Source organism: Vanessa atalanta, chromosome 2, assembly GCF_905147765.1.
Source record: "Vanessa atalanta chromosome 2, ilVanAtal1.2, whole genome shotgun sequence".
Lineage (NCBI taxonomy): Eukaryota > Metazoa > Arthropoda > Insecta > Lepidoptera > Nymphalidae > Vanessa > Vanessa atalanta.
The window spans coordinates 4235330-4251772 of NC_061872.1; the positions used below are offsets into that span (position 1 = coordinate 4235330).

Here is a 16443-nt window from a genome sequence, read left to right on the forward strand (position 1 = left end):
AAATATCTGTCTTATATAATTAACATACCTCAGATATGTTGAAAAAAAGCAACAGAGACAAAATCTGAATATAGATTTCGCAAAATAAATTATGATAAGTTCGACTACTTGATTGAGATGCTCAGCAATAAGAGATATAAAGATATTAATTTATGAATTTTAAGATCTCGTTGAAAATGAACCACCATCAGACATAGTATAAACTGGCACACACTACTTACGCTAAAAACCTCTTTTGGATATAATATAACGTAAAAGGTCTAAAAAATATAATAGGTTAGATTATATTGTTATTCTATTTTATACTGACTGAAGAAAATAATCAATTTCTTCGGAAACGTGTTCAAGCGCTTCGTGACGGTGAGAAACTCAGCGTTCCTTTCTTTAAATGTATCGAGAATTTGTTCGATATTATTACTTGGAGTTCGTCTTGGTAGATCCCAGCCAGTTATATATTTCGGTGAATTTGTGTTACGGTTTGAATGTTTAGTTAGCCAGTGTAAGTACAGGCGCAATGGATAACACATTAGCTTCCAAGATTGGTGGTGCATTGCGCGATAGCGACCACCTATCATCAAATGGTCCATTTGCCAATGTAACTACCTAATCCATAAAAATAAACATATACAACCAATAATCTAAACAACATCTGTGAAACCGGCTTAACTGATAAAATAAATCAAACATCAAAACTTACAATATTTATTTATTTATATTGTATTATTTACATCAATTACTGTAATTGTTAACAAAACATATTATTTCATTACTTATATGAGACAAATTCCTTATGCGTTGCTACTTATGGTGTATAGATACACAGACATCAATTAAAATAATAACAATAATAATGTATATGATGGAAGTATGTGATTAAATAAATTATAAATTTATAAAAAAACGATAATAATATTTAATAAAAAGTATACCGTGTTTAGCCTGATGTTTATACTCTTAGTAAGGTATGTTCAAACGTTACCAGAACCCCTCGGCGGTAATAGCCGATTTATTATTTTTTTGTTACATTTTAATAAATAGTTTGGTAGGTAGAGCAGATAGTTGTTTCGCAAATCGGACGTATGGTCTTTGGTAATAATGACTAGGATACGAATTGCTTATAATCCCGACTTAAAGAAATATCCTGATAAGTGTATTGGATTCGGTGAATTTATGTAACAGAGAGGGATGCTCGGAAGCGATGGTCCAGGCTGCCGTAGGAGGGCCGATATCTCGGCGTGCGCTGGCTCCACGGGCTGCGTCTATTCTTGAAGCTGGAACACGCGATGAGGCTGTTCATGGCCGGCGGGCGGGACTGCTCCACGCTTATACCGTAGCGACGGCTGGAATAAGATAATCTAAGAATTCGTTATTTTATATACTAGTTATGGTTTAGTAGTTTGATCAGAGTAGATTAGTGGATTCATTAGTCTGTTATTATTAATAAGTTAAATAAAAAAAATAAAATTAATGAAGAAAAATTTACAGCTGTTGTATAAAATATTTTAAATTCGGTGATTAAACGTCTCAGGATACTATTATAAATAAATATAAATGTAATCTATAAATAATTAAATTGTTGTATATAAAATTTATAGTGTTGATTACCGTTAGTACAGTCAACATAAAACTATACATAGTTACTAACACAATGATGTTTTTGAAAGTATTTCTTGAGTTAATATATATTTTAATAAAGTTTATTAGTTAATTAAATACCTTTTAGTTCTAGTAGCAGGTGTAATAAACTTGTCTCCAATCAGGACGCTTTCATCTAACGTGCCGTCCAATTGCATGAGGTCACCAGCTGACACCGACACTTCCATCTTGTAACGGTCGCACGTACACAGGAATAGAAGAACCACTCCCATCTAATTGTTCGTGTTAAATAAAAAGTTTCTATATATTTTGTACCGTTTTATTTATAGAATCATTACGTTAAGTTATAAGGGAGCTTTGAATAAATTGATTAAGGTATCTTAAGATTACTGGTGAAAGAACTACGCTATATGTTAAGAAGAAGGCTTATAAAATATATGATATTATTGTGAGTATAATAGTATTAAAAAATGATGTTAAGATGTAATCATATATATACATTATATCCATATAGTATAATGTAATAGAGTTCAAATTAACACTAAAAATACTTAAAAATATGGTCATAGAAATATGTTTAGAAATATGAGTCATAATACTTTGCATATCGGGACAGACATGTATAATCTTGGTTTTATTTCAGGTGATAGTTAACACAAATACTCACAACGCACAAATGAAGAATGACAATAAATGACGTCGAACTCCGGAATCCAATAGAATCAAAGAGCAGACCAGAGACAGTGGGTCCAATGAAGGCACCCAAAGCGAAAGTGGAGGTCCACATCCCAGACACCAGGCCGTATGTTTCTATTGAGTTGGGTAATCCGCTAGAACTAGAAATAAAAAAGTAAAATTAAATTTTTAGCCAGTAAAAGTTCCCTTGCTGGTCAAATGCCTGCTCACACTGTTCTCCAACACAACACAAATTAAGTCCATTAAAATTCACCTGTGCTTGACCTGTTTGATTCTTTTCTCGATTAGGATACTCGTATGCTAGCCACTGGGATGTCTCAGCTCTTAAAATATGTTCGAGACACGACCATTTTATAATTCTTAGGACGGTCCCTGAACGGTTGGATTACAATGTCCGATGAAGACCTAATATTGAGCGTGGTAATATTAATTCTACTATGTTATTTAAGTAAAAAAGGCGAAAATTGCTGTCACAATTTATATCAATATTGGCGTAACTTGCGAGGTTGCTCATTGTAATGCTCGAATATTCAGCGATGTAATGCTAAAAAACATATTTATTTCACTCATATATTGCATAAAATTGAACTGTTACAATATTGGGGAATGTTACAGGTGAGGGATCGCTCTTATTAAAAATTGACACGTTGCGTAGCATAGTAACCTCTCGTTAAATTAACATTAGTTATATGTAATGTCTTTGAACTTACTATTATTGACGCAATTTTTTTCTTAAACATAAATACAATTAGACTAAAGTTATGTATAAAATAAAACAAACAAAAATTTTAATAGACTTCTATTAATATAAGCCATATTTTAAAAGAAAGAAGTGGGGCTAGTGTATTTTTACTCACATTGCAGTACCAAGGGCATCGGAAAATGAAGACACTAGAAGGCTGCCAATACCCAAACCGTGAAGAACCAGACCAGCGATTGTAACCCACAGCATCCTTGGAAACCATACACGGGGCTTTATTATTTATAATAACATGCAATTATTGTAAGGCGATACAGCGCAGAAATCTTATTATAAGCCTCAGTTGTAATGATCGATGATTAAACAAAATTTAATGTTCAGAAGTATATATTACCTGAATTATAAGGACCGTTTATTAAAAATAAATTAACCAAATTGATAACTGACAAAATCGTTGAAAAATTAAGCATCGTCAGTTAGTTAGTTTGGTTTCTAGAAATGAGTACATAATATGTATAACTTTTTGTATGTACATATGGGCGCAAGTCGCCATTTATCGGCAATGGTTTAAAATATTAATAATATAAAATAATAATTATAAGTATATTGTCAATTATCATTTTAATGTTTATATTTTATTATGTAAATTTGTAAAACACTATTATTCTATAAGTAAAACTTAATTTGGATCCGTCTTGTAGCGCCACCTGTAATGTGTCATAACGGACTATGTAATAAAAATATTATATTATTTTTTAAGTAATTCAATTGTAATTAATTAAGAGCTATATATTTAATAATAAGAACCAAATAGATATTCATCTTTAATATTAAACTATATTTTAAGAATGAATTTGCAGTAATTGCATTAATTTATTATAAAAAGTTGTCGTTGTGAATATCCGTTTGATTCATTCGAAAAGGACGCGTTAGAAACGGGCATTGTTATAGCAACGCCATATTGCATTGACACATTTTTTAAAAAAGACAATAAATTGTTAACAGAACTAATAAAGATTATTTATATTGATTGCGTTTCACTGCGATGGAAGCTGTAAACCCGACTACTTCTCCGACATACACAAAAACTAAATAGTATTTCAAAATCGTCACTGAAACTCTTCAATGCCTATGAGGTATAGATTATTATAATATGTTCTGAATCAAATAACATATCGCGTAGTATACACACAGGAAAAACTAGAAGCTTAAAGAGCCCGGAGAAGCAGAGTTATGGCGATCTAAAAATATGATTTTTAGGGAACTTCTGGGGCAAGGCAACCATGGTAATTGGGGAGCCGCTCACCAATGCGTGGCGCCTGTTTTTTTTTCAACCCCTGTATTTTCAGTAACATATATGTCTTGTATTGTTGCATATACATAAAATTTAAGGTCTACCTTAAAGTAGACGATACTCCGCTGTTATTTTTGTTTTACCGTTTGGAACATTGGAAATAAAATATTTATTACATCTCAAAAAAAGTCCATATTTATATTTGATTACTTACGTTGGCATATCAATAAACGGCGCCGGTCCCACGAGTAAGAAAGCTCCCGTGACGAATAAATGGCCAAGTGCTGTTACATATTTAGGTTTGATAGAAGGGTGGTCGCACATCCAGCCCCATGTTGGGGCAGACAATGCGTAAATACCACCGTTAATTATGAATATCAAACCTAATATCACTGGAGAGAATTTAAACTGAAAAAAAGTTACAAATTGTTACGAACAAAATTCAACAGAGCAATATAACCTGAATAGGATCTATGCCGGATACATTTTGATAGATTAGAGATCTAGTGCAATAATAATAATATAAATCAGCAGAAAAACGAGCTGAATTAAACTAGTATAGTTACGAAGGAATTTCATAGTTATAGAAGATAATATGTAATATGTTTATATTTATATATATTTACACGTAAAAGATCAATGAGAAGAGTAAATTTCCTTAAAAAGTGGTTATCTATACCAATTCCTATATATATATATTTTTTATGGCATTTGTTGGCGGACGAGCATATGGGCCACCTGATGGAAAGTGGTCACCACCGCCCATAGACAAAGGCGCTGTAAGAAATATTAACCATTCCTTACATCACCTATGCGCCACCAACCTTGGGAACTAAGATGTTATGTCCCTTGTGCCTGTGATTACACTGGCTCACTCACCCTTCTAACCGGAACACAACAATACAGTGTACTGTTATTTGGCGGTAGAATATCTGATGAGTGGGTGGTACCTACCCAGGCGGGCTTGCACAAAGCCCTACCACCAAGATTATTATATAATATACGTGATAACTACTGACCTGGCGTAGATGTGGTTCCAAAGTCGCCTGGAGGAATCCTATGCTCATACTCGTTGATATGATGCTTATTGCAGCTAACAGCACTCCGGGGATTTTCAGTAATGACATCATTGTTGCTGTTAATTGACAGAATTAGTAAAACCGCACTTATATGCATTAAATTTAAAATTACTATAAGCAAACGTATCCTGGTCTTTTAATGCTGGAACTGGGGATACTATTTTAACTTTTTTTCAATTATATATGATTAAGTGTAATTGTAAACGAGGCTTATCAATTCAAGTAATAACACCTATGATGTGCAAGACAATTTGTTAAACTAAATATAAGAAAAAAAAAATTGGGTTAATTATTTTTTTTCAGATAATTTATGGCATTTAAGATTCAGCGCCTTTAAGTTTTTAACAAAAATATATCTATGCTAAGATATTGCCTTATAAAAATAAGCAGATAACATTTCAGATTAGAGCGTAGTAGATGCGTCTGATATAAAAAACTATTTTGAGGTGTTGCCGTAGTCTGGCCCAAAATGTCTAATTTCATTCAATAATATTAGAGAAACCCTTTATTATTTAGCTACCTTATACCCTTCTTCGCGCTGGCAGAATAAGGGTTTACATAGATTATTAATACTGGAGGAAAAACATACATATTTTTGTATTTTTTTTTTGGAAAGGAACATATAACATTTAAGGAACCCATGCATTTATATTTATATAACTAAAAAGCGATGTAATATTGCGCGATTTAGAGAAATATGAGTAAGTATTCAAATACCCGTAAAAATATTATTAAATAACTTATTAACATTTGGAATGAATTGAGATCATTGCCTCTTAGTTGATCTCAAGCGTAAAGTCTAATATGTGACGCAGTTAATTATATCTAAATGATAATGGTCTCATTTAGCGATAAATTAACATAATATCATAACAAATGAATAGTTAAACTTATTTAACATTTAAATTATATAATAATATTGTTTTATATATAAATTTGTTTTGAAAAGGAATAATTTTCATTTTAATCGAATGCTTACATATAAGGTTTTTTAAAATTAATCATCAAAATTGAGTAAAACTTTCGAGATATTAATCACCAGCAACGGGCATGCCAGTAGTGAGTTGAAGCCTGTTGTGCCTCTCTTGTTCCTATATTTCTATTGATGATTGAGATTTCGTTTTTTTTTTAAATCTTAGCCCTTGTATTACAAGTTGCATGGAATTTTATTGGTAAATGTTTTCTCAGGTTTCTCTACTTGTTTTTATGATTAGGTATGTTAGATTTTTAAATGAGCTCTACAACGAGTCCTATGCTCAAAGGTTGCCTGGAAGAGATCGCTGTTTTATCGATAAGGCCGCATTTTGCAACCTTTAAATGTAAATTCTGAGGAATAATCTATTATTAAGTGTTGGTGCAATAAAGCATAAATAAATAAATAGGTAGGCGGACGGGCAAATGGGGCATCTGTTGGTAAGTGGACATCCCCACCCAATGACATTGGCACTGTAAGAAATATGAAATATTCCTTACACAACCAATGTGCCACCAACCTTAGAGCTAAGATGTTATGTCCATTGCGCCTGTAGTTACTAGCTCACTCAATCTTCAAACTGGAACACTAAAATACTAAGTATTGCTGTTTGGCGATAGAATAGAATGTGGGTGGTTCCTACCCAGATGGGCTTGCACAAAGCCCTACCACCAAATGACAGTACATAATTTTATATATATTGGTCCCCATACCCTCATCTTATGTTTAATGAAATAGTAACTTGTAACTTACGTCCAGTAGGCTTAATGTCTTCATCATCGGAAGTTTTTGGTAAAGTCACGTAACAGAGTATAGCGGTGCAGAATAGAGCAAAGCCCAAGACAGCGAAAGGCAGTGAGTAGCCACCCCAGCTGTACAGAGCTCCACCGAGCATGGGGCCCACAATCAGACCAAGGCCGAAAAACGTCTCCAATGATGCCTGTAAATATAAAATGAAAAAAATAAATGTATGTTAGAGGGAAAGCGATCATTCATTAATCAACTCTTCCAGTCATGCCTGAAATACCTTATTTCGTTATTATAAATGGAAATATATGTATATTCATTCTCTATGCATTCTAAAACCTTAACGTTATGCTTAATCAAAACTTTGGTACCATATTTTTTGGTTTATAAAAGAAAAATGAAATAATGGTAAATGCGTAATCATACAGTCACATCGGGGTAAAATTGCGCACTAAGCTTGGTAAGATTACGCAATATCAATCAAAGGCTTTTTGAGTCGCAATATCTTATTGCAAAATTATTTTGACGAACAAATATCACATTTACATACGTATACCATTCTATGCCTTTCATTCAAATATAATGTTCCATTTATTATCTTGGGTATAACAAGCAGGAGCGTATTTCCGTACACCGCGTGGTGTAGTGTAGGCCTAGGGCAATAGATCTAGGCTGACAAAACTTGGTGAGTTTTTATTTTTATTTCAGAAGGCGCAAACTCAGTGATCCTTTTCGTCAACGATTAAAAACTCAAAAAAATTACACGTACAGAGCTTCGAAATAAAAATGTTAAGTGTAGTGTGTAAAGACATGGAATGAGATCATTTTATCACTTACATACTTTCGTTTTGTTTAATTTAATTATATTTTATACATCATTTGATTTTTCGTGCTCTAAACTGGGGGATTAGGGGAGCAGTAATCTTTCACAGGTACATTGAGCTTGAGGTAGCTACAATAAAAAGCTAATGTTAAAAAAATTAAGCTAGCATTTACGCTTGGTTAAGATATTGCTAAGGTTATATTTCAAGGTCAATTTTTATCACGTTAAACGAATGAATGTTTGATAATATGACGGAAAATAATAATTTTCATATAGCTTAATATCACCATCGAAACTAAATATTTGCAATCAAAGAGGTCACACAGAGATAGAATAGGGTTCATTGTGAAAGTTTGACCCTTGGTTGCTAACAATGTAACAAAACAAGATGTACTTAGTAATTAATAGCAATTATAATAGTTATATAATTAGAATACAGTTCCGATACAGCGATAATTGATATAGTTATATAGGTACTTTTGTTTTTTATTTCGTAGATTTATATATATATATATATATATATATATATAGAAATTCTGTAATGATAACATTAGGCTTGGGTCCCTGATATACCGTTTCATATAATCATGAGTCATGAGAGAATAAGGGTATACATAATACGTTCAAATTGAATGAAACACACACAGAGGAATATTCTATTTTTTTTGGGTCACGTTTGGGAGCTTTTGCACAACAAGTCTTCACAATCGGATAAATTATTTTAGAATGCATAGAGAAATGTAAAAATATTTCTCTTTATAAAGACGAAGCAGATAAATAAAAAATCAGTTACATTAATTTCAAATGTTATAGTTTCTAATTTAACTCACAAACATTGTAGCGACGTTGTTAGGAAATTCTTTTGCAATAATGGCGAATGAAGCAGTCAAAAAGGCAGCGTTTCCCATAGCCTCTATGATACGTATCGTGAATGCCAGTGTCACAAATGGTATGTGACCCTCGACTTTATCTAAAAACCTGTGGATTTATTAAAACATATCGTATTTAATTAGCTGCCAGTATTTTGGGCATTTTATCTCGATGTAGTAATATGGTCTTGTAAGTATATTAAAGTAATCAAATAATTATAAATAAAATACGGAAAGGCTACTTATTAATACTTTGAGCTCTCAATGTAAATATTTTTAAGTTATTTATAATGAAAACTTATCAATAGCGATTTAATAAGTTTTGTTTGTAATAAGCGGTAACCGTACAAAACACAGCTGATTATCATTAAACAGTTACATATTTACTAATTTCATCAATTGTAATAAAATGTTTCTTAAGAAAAGTTAAGATATTTTTATTATTCAATTTGAATGGCACTTGAAACTTCTTCAAATATATATACATTCTAAAAGCTGTTTATTGTTGGTTTGTTTGTAAGCAGCAATTTGTACCAAGAATAAAATAAACTATTTTCGACTTTGGCCTTTACAAGTATTAGAAAATGTTAATATTACCCTTTCCACGCTTGTTCAAACTTAAAAGCCATTTGCTTATTTCTTATATACACATTACTATAGACAATTATAACAGCGCGAAAAAAAGCAGAGATCGTATATAGTAGCATAATAGGTACCTACACGTTTACGGTCTTACTTATAAATATTATTCAGTTGGTGTCAACTCAAACACACTGTGTTTCTATCACTGTCATTTCACATTCGAAAGAGAGAGACAGCTTTATTTAACTAATCACTCCCTACACGACATTATTGTAAATCTATTAGTTTGCAAGGTAAAATACAGGAGACGTTACAATAACCATTCCATGTCTCCTTTACCTATTTGGGCAACGAGGTCCAAACTTACTAATAATAGATACTCTTTAGCAACTCGAGTTAACAATAATGAAGATAAAATATTACCCAAATAATATTGCACATGATGATGTTGTCAAAATTCCCGCGTTAAACACCAACTTCGGTCCAAGTCTGTTGAGATGAGCGCCATAGAATGGACTAATCATGAATACCACCAGCTCGAACACACCAAATACGAGTCCATACTCCGTCGCTGAGCAGCCTTTTAACTCAGCCTGCAAAATGTTTACAAATAAGTTACTTGTATAGACACATTTTTGTTTGTTTGTTGTTTTGTTTGTTGAAAAGAACATAAACCGAAAAAAAAGACGTCCTGAATACATCACAAGTGTTATCGTCAATTTCGAGTTCTAAATAATTACAATATTCTTGTACTCAAAGTAAAAATGAAGAATAAATTTGATTAATCGTTAAAAAATGCTTAAGTCAGCCTATCGGGATTTTGCTGACTACTTTAGAGCATTTTCTTATTCTGGCAGGCCTGATAACCGAGAACGTCCTGTGGCCTGAACACTCATCGAAGAGTACACACAAACATGGTCAAGCACTAATGAGTTATCAGGTGCTTAATATTTGTTTATAATTAATTTAATAGAAAGAATTGATAAAAATCAACGTTAGGAAATCTGTTCTTGTAACTTAATTTTCTAATGTTTTATTGATATAATTTTTTTTAAAAGTTTATATATTTTTAACAATGCTTCATTCCGGACATTTGTCAGTGATCACGTGATCTGATAGTTGTAAATATTTTCATCCTTTAAGTCGACTTTGAATTTAGATATTCATAATATAATCAAACAAATAAATAAAAATAATTTATTGGTAAGTTAAATTAGTTTATACTTCGAAAAACTATAACACGCAGGCACTGACGTAAAAGAAGTAAGTTACACATTATTTTGTTTTATAAATTTAAATTATATAAAAAAATAGTTATCATAGCAATTAAAAATAACGTCCCGTTTATTTATCAATAAATCACAGCAAAAACAAGTGTAAAGTCATTTAAGTTTACTCGGCCCTAGATACTGCGAGTAAAATTACGGGCGCCTCGTAATTGTATTGTGAGGTCTCGATAACCTACAGAGGGGTTATCTATTACATTCTCAGCAGCCGACTATATGGAAGGTAGAACACAGAACGTTTACGACCGCTAGAATAAAACAAGAATTAACTAGACTTCATAATTTTCTACCTTTGTCCAGTTTTGGATTAAAAGAAAGTATTATAAATATGATTAACAAAATAGTGTTCGAATTACACATTTTATTTTAATATTTCACTATTTATCATCCCATAACTTTTATTAGCCCGTTTAGGGATTTGAGTACTAGGGCCTCGGGATCTGCAGTCTTTACGTTAGCAACTTTATGTTAAATCAATTAAGGAAAGATATTAGTTTAATTGAACCACGAAATAAATGATATTAAGATATCAAGACTCGAGGTTAAAAAATATTTGTACGAACGCGCAATCATACTGCTGATTATTTTAACGTGTATTGTTCGCCTAACATTTTCCAGTAAAGAAGACTTTTATTACATTTAGTTGGATTTTCGAAATCCCATAAACGGATTGCGGTAAACGGAAAATGGAAACAACAAATGGTTTTTGAATCGAAACCAGTGTAAATAGATTCATTTATTAATTATTTATCACTCGTGTCCCTAATGCCTTATTTATTTAAAGTCAATGACGTTCTTTCCTCTCTGTTTCTCAGTCATCCATTGTTGCTATTTCCAAGAAGAATCTTCTTACAGGGCATTAAAGTTTGTGTCTCCCTCAAATAAATATCTAAATTTATTTTAATATGATATTCATCTCTTCTTATTCCTTATACAGCTCACAATTAACAAAATCATCAAATGAATTTTATAATTCTCAAATGTTAATTATGAATTGTAAAAATGCTTACATTATAAAAATTATATATTTGCTATGGATATATATAGACTTATCGACATAATGAACTTGTCTGTGTTTCCAGTCGTTGACCGAGCTTGTTTACTGGATGGGTTAGTATTGCTCGAATTAGTTCCACACTAAGCTAGAATCTCTGCCGGTCCTCTTTCAGGACGAACAGCCGGTCATACGCCTTTTTGGAGGTCATCAACCAATATTCAGGTTTCCATGTTCTTACTGGTACCGTTGGCGAAGTATAAAAATATCGTGCGACTCACAAAATAAAATATAACTGGTTTTGAATTTAACTTTACTCTGAAGCCATTTTCAATCACTTCTTCTCAAATTATTCTTGGGTAGTTGTTCTAGACCTGTACATTACGATCCCTAAACTCGGACAAATTCGTCAGGTATCCACGTCGTCTCGTATCGTCCTCTCACTCATCACAGCAAAATATATTACATCTTTATAAGGAGTACCGTCTTCAACCACATTGATTCTTACTAATCTCATATCTACCAGTGAATTGTCAGTTACACCTTCCCAATTGTTTCTTCATTCATCGGTCTCTATAAATACTTTTTCAAATTTTGGACCTATTACTACGAAACCCTTGTTTAAAACACATATACTTCTGTGTGCTTATTTTTCGTGCGCGAACGAATTTTTTTTTTCAAAGCTTTGTTTCATAATTTATTTCTACATCGATAATATTGGAGAAACAGTTTAATTGAAATTTTGTTAAATTTATTATAGATTTGCTTCATAATCGTATGCTTTATAAATATGTATTGTATAAATTACGTACCCGGTTTTTTAAAACTCATTTGATAAAGTATACTAATAAATAATATCGGCACGTGTAATTTTTGCTTATAATTTTAGTTTAAAAAAAAAAAGTCAAATTTAAATATCGAACGTATGAATATTTTTATATTTTTATACGAACCTCATGTGGAAAAAACGGCGCCTGAAGGGCAACACAAATTGCATTACAAAAATCAGCAATTGATATCACCACCACCGTCAACCACTGTCTTCTCGTAAATTCGAAGCGCATTTTGAAATCACTAGTCTGGGAGAAATCGGGACAATTATTATATTATTTTCATAACTTAATTAAACTATCACTTAGTTTGCTCTTAGAATTATAAGCTAAGGGATTTTTAGGTGTCACTTCGATAGTTACGAATCTTTAAGCGTCATTATTTCTTGAAGGCCGGCTTATAACTGCCACAGGAACATCGAAAACGTTATATCGTTTAAATAACAGTAAATAAGTTGTACTTTATACATAAACTTCATTTAAAGTACATTGATGTATTATATAAAACAGGGAAGCCCCATGTAGTTCCGAAACAGCAATGTATAATAAAATAAAAATAAGAAACTACTAGTATGTATCAGGATGAGTATAGTAGGGTGAATATATAACAATATTAATTTAAGATTTCTAATTTTTAATTGGCTTTATGCTGTAAGCAATTGCTATAAAATATCGATATTCGTATTATTTGATGTCATCGACATCGATTTGAACCACGATTCTTAAACAAACAAGTATATATTCATTATATTAATTGGTGATCCTAGATCTCACCTAGATGTCATCGAACCTTAATGATATTAAGAATGCGTTAAAAAACAAAACATACTGAGGATTTATGGCTGATATACACATATATTTATAATTTGTTTAACATTGAAAGACCGAAGACTATGTTGGTAAAATTTTAGATAGATAAACGAGAATATTATTTAAATGTGTTTTAAGGAGCTGGCCACTATTAAGAATACCTACTGATTTAAATAATTTGATGATGACATTACATTTTGTGTATGAAATTAACCTATAACACTATCTGGTTTCTGGAATCGGTTCAGCTGTAAGATGACTGTCGGAGTGATACATGAGGTAGTAATTATTTTAAGCATTTTACATTTTTATGCGAAAGACCAAATGGGCTCCCTGATGGTAAGAGGCCACCACCGCTCATAAATAATAGCGCTGTAAGAAATATTAACCATTTCTTACAGCGCCATAGCGCCACCAATCTTGATAAAATGTCATAGCCATAGTGCCTGTAGTTACACTGACTCACCATTCAAACCGAACACAACAACACTGAGCATTGCGCTTTGGCGGTATAATATCTTTACATGAGCATCGGCATTATATTTTTGATCGTGATGTGATTAGTATCAAAAGGCTTTACATTATAATTTATAAAAGATTAAAAGGAGTTCAACACCGTCAAATATCAAACCCAAAAAAATATATGTTAGTGGGATATTATGTTTGTTCAAATTGCGAATTTCTATAATTAAATTGAAAAAAATCCAAAAAATCTTTTTATCCCCCACTACTTTTGATCTTGTCTTCAACAACTTAAGAATATTTTGTTAGAAATAGATACTTCTTAACCTTTGTAATTTTCTAGTATAGATAGCACATTAAAACGCAACTGATCCAACAGGTAAAAGAGAAATAAATTTGCGTGACTCAGGGTTTCTTGTTCGAATAGCATTGACTAATTGGCATGCTGTAAGCTTGTAGGTCTTCTAGTCCAAATATTACTGACCATGGCCAGAGGTCAAATTACTGCAATGGAGAAATCATGGAAAATATAATGACATCATACATTATAGATGAACGTAGTCTATGCCTTCAACCGGGGCACCTGAAGAGACGGAGTGAGTACCGCTGGTTTTAAGAGGGTAATCCTGTGCACTCCGCGCCGGTGAGTCCCATACTTCTCACTTCATGTGGGGAAAGGAGGGTACATCTGTTACATTAATCTGAATCTCGAGTCGTATCTTGAGTTACTTATCTCATATATGTACATGTGATTATGTACGTATGTCGGTTTTCAATAAAGTTTGTCATCAAGTTAGGGTTAACTTATTCGTGGGGTACATGTCAGTCACCTCCTCGTGGTGTACCCTGGGCAACGGGGCCGGCTTGAGCTTGCTCGTCGGCCACGGCTAAGACTGGCGGGAGGGATGCCGCGGGGCTGCTCCTGGTACGTCCCTGATCGGCGTCAGGGCGGACCATGTGAGTGGCCTCGTTGGCTAGGAGGGAGTGGGAGGGCTCGCTACTCGAGCCTCCCAGGTGTTTTACACCGGCGGCGGCGCGCAAGGCGTCAGCTTCGTTGACGCCCAGCCTCCAGTGGCGGACTCGGGGGAGTTCGCCACATTCCTGCGTGGAGGATGAGGGGGAAGGCGCGCAGTAGGCGCGCTTTCCATGAATATTCAGCCGCCTTACGGCGGCTGCCGCTGGTGGGGTCGCGGTTGCATGCCCTTGGCGATCCCGTGGCCTCACCACTCGGCGGCATGGTGGAAACCCGAGGATGGTTTTAGTGGGTAGGACAGGGCATTAGCACTAGCGTGCCCTGGCACGGGGCATTAGTTCCCGGTTGAGTCCCACATACCCGTCCCGGTCCCCCGACCGGGCGGCAGGCGTAAATGCATTTCCTCCTCGTTAAACAAAAAAAAAAAAGGGTTAACTTATTCGTATTATTATATCTATTTTATTTAGTGTTTCGCTTCGTGAATTGCAATTTTAAATTCGTATACATAATAACATATGTCATGACTAATTAGTCAATTTAAAATTGTTATACATACTGTATATATATATTATAATTTAATATATTTTCTTAATTTCATTTAAAAGTTAAATTAGTCAAGGTATATAAGTTCCAGACAGTTTCTCGGGAAACCTAACCTAATCATATTTCATATAAGTAAACTATAACACTTATTTAGATTTTAAAATTAAAGAAAAAAAAAATGTTTTCATATCTCAAAAGATTGATTGGCCTTGATTCAAGTTTTGTTTTAATTTAAGACCAATTAATTTTATTTTTGTATAATAATTATCATTCCTTTATGATAAACGTCGCTAATGTTTGTCAAATTATTCAAATTAAGTGTTAAATTATACTTACCAATACTTCAAAATACAGCTTATATTCAAATATTATTATTTTTTAAGTATAATAATATTTTATCAATTTTATTACTGTTACATAATTGAGAGTTTCTGGTTTAGAAATTATATGTCATGTAAATATATTTTTTATTCAACACTCTTAAGTCACATCTACAAATAAAACGAAGGTCATATATTGCTTTTGATACAAACATGAAACTAGTTTTGATCTTATAGATAATTCATGTTTTTTATATTCACAAGAGAAACGACAAAATATGATAGTCGATGATAGGTAATCATATTACCCCATATACACTTGCACTTAGAGTTGCCAGGTCGTCAAAGCTAATAGCCGGACAGACCAGCATGTTTGGCCGGACATTTGGGTAAAAAAGCAGGATGAAGAAAATGTAGGGTAAATTATTGAAGATTTTGTGCCTCAGTATTAATAAGTACAATAAAAAAAATTTCTGTAAAATCGAGCTTTTCTGATTATTACCATAAATCTTAATAAATTCTAATGAAATATACAAATATTTTGCGACAGAAATAAATAAAATGTCCTTAATTGTACTAATAATTAGATTTACTTACCCATCAAGCAAAAACCTAGTAATACACAGTATTGTTGTTTGACGATACATCAATTGATAAGTTGTACCAGCTGGTACCTGGTACTCATCTGGCGATACTGTGCACATTTTAATAATATAATTATATTTATTTATATATCTGAGATAGTGGATAGATAGTTTACATAAATTAAATGTATACGAGCTACAGCCCTTAAATGTCACACTGCTGGGATGACGCTTCTTCTCTCACTGAAGATAATGGAGCGTATTTCAAAACGCTCCAATGCG

The 16443-nt window shown here is 32.8% G+C and overlaps 1 protein-coding gene across 2 annotated transcripts; it reads right to left on the reverse strand.

Annotated features, from left to right (window-relative positions):
• Positions 1-756: 756 nt before the first annotated feature.
• Positions 757-12872, reverse strand: LOC125074936 (MFS-type transporter SLC18B1-like). 2 transcript variants are annotated; one of them, XM_047686424.1, is made up of 10 exons: positions 12593-12872; positions 9783-9952; positions 8739-8886; positions 7092-7278; positions 5306-5421; positions 4501-4694; positions 3150-3245; positions 2264-2432; positions 1717-1868; positions 757-1355 (listed from the first exon to the last, which is right to left on the reverse strand). In XM_047686424.1, exons 1-10 carry the CDS (start codon positions 12701-12703, stop codon positions 1169-1171), a joined length of 1530 nt encoding a protein of 509 aa, XP_047542380.1. In that variant the 5' UTR covers positions 12704-12872; the 3' UTR covers positions 757-1168. The 2 variants fall into 2 exon arrangements, with proteins under 2 accessions (XP_047542380.1, XP_047542386.1); XM_047686430.1 differs by having other exon boundaries at positions 758-1340.
• Positions 12873-16443: the final 3571 nt, after the last annotated feature.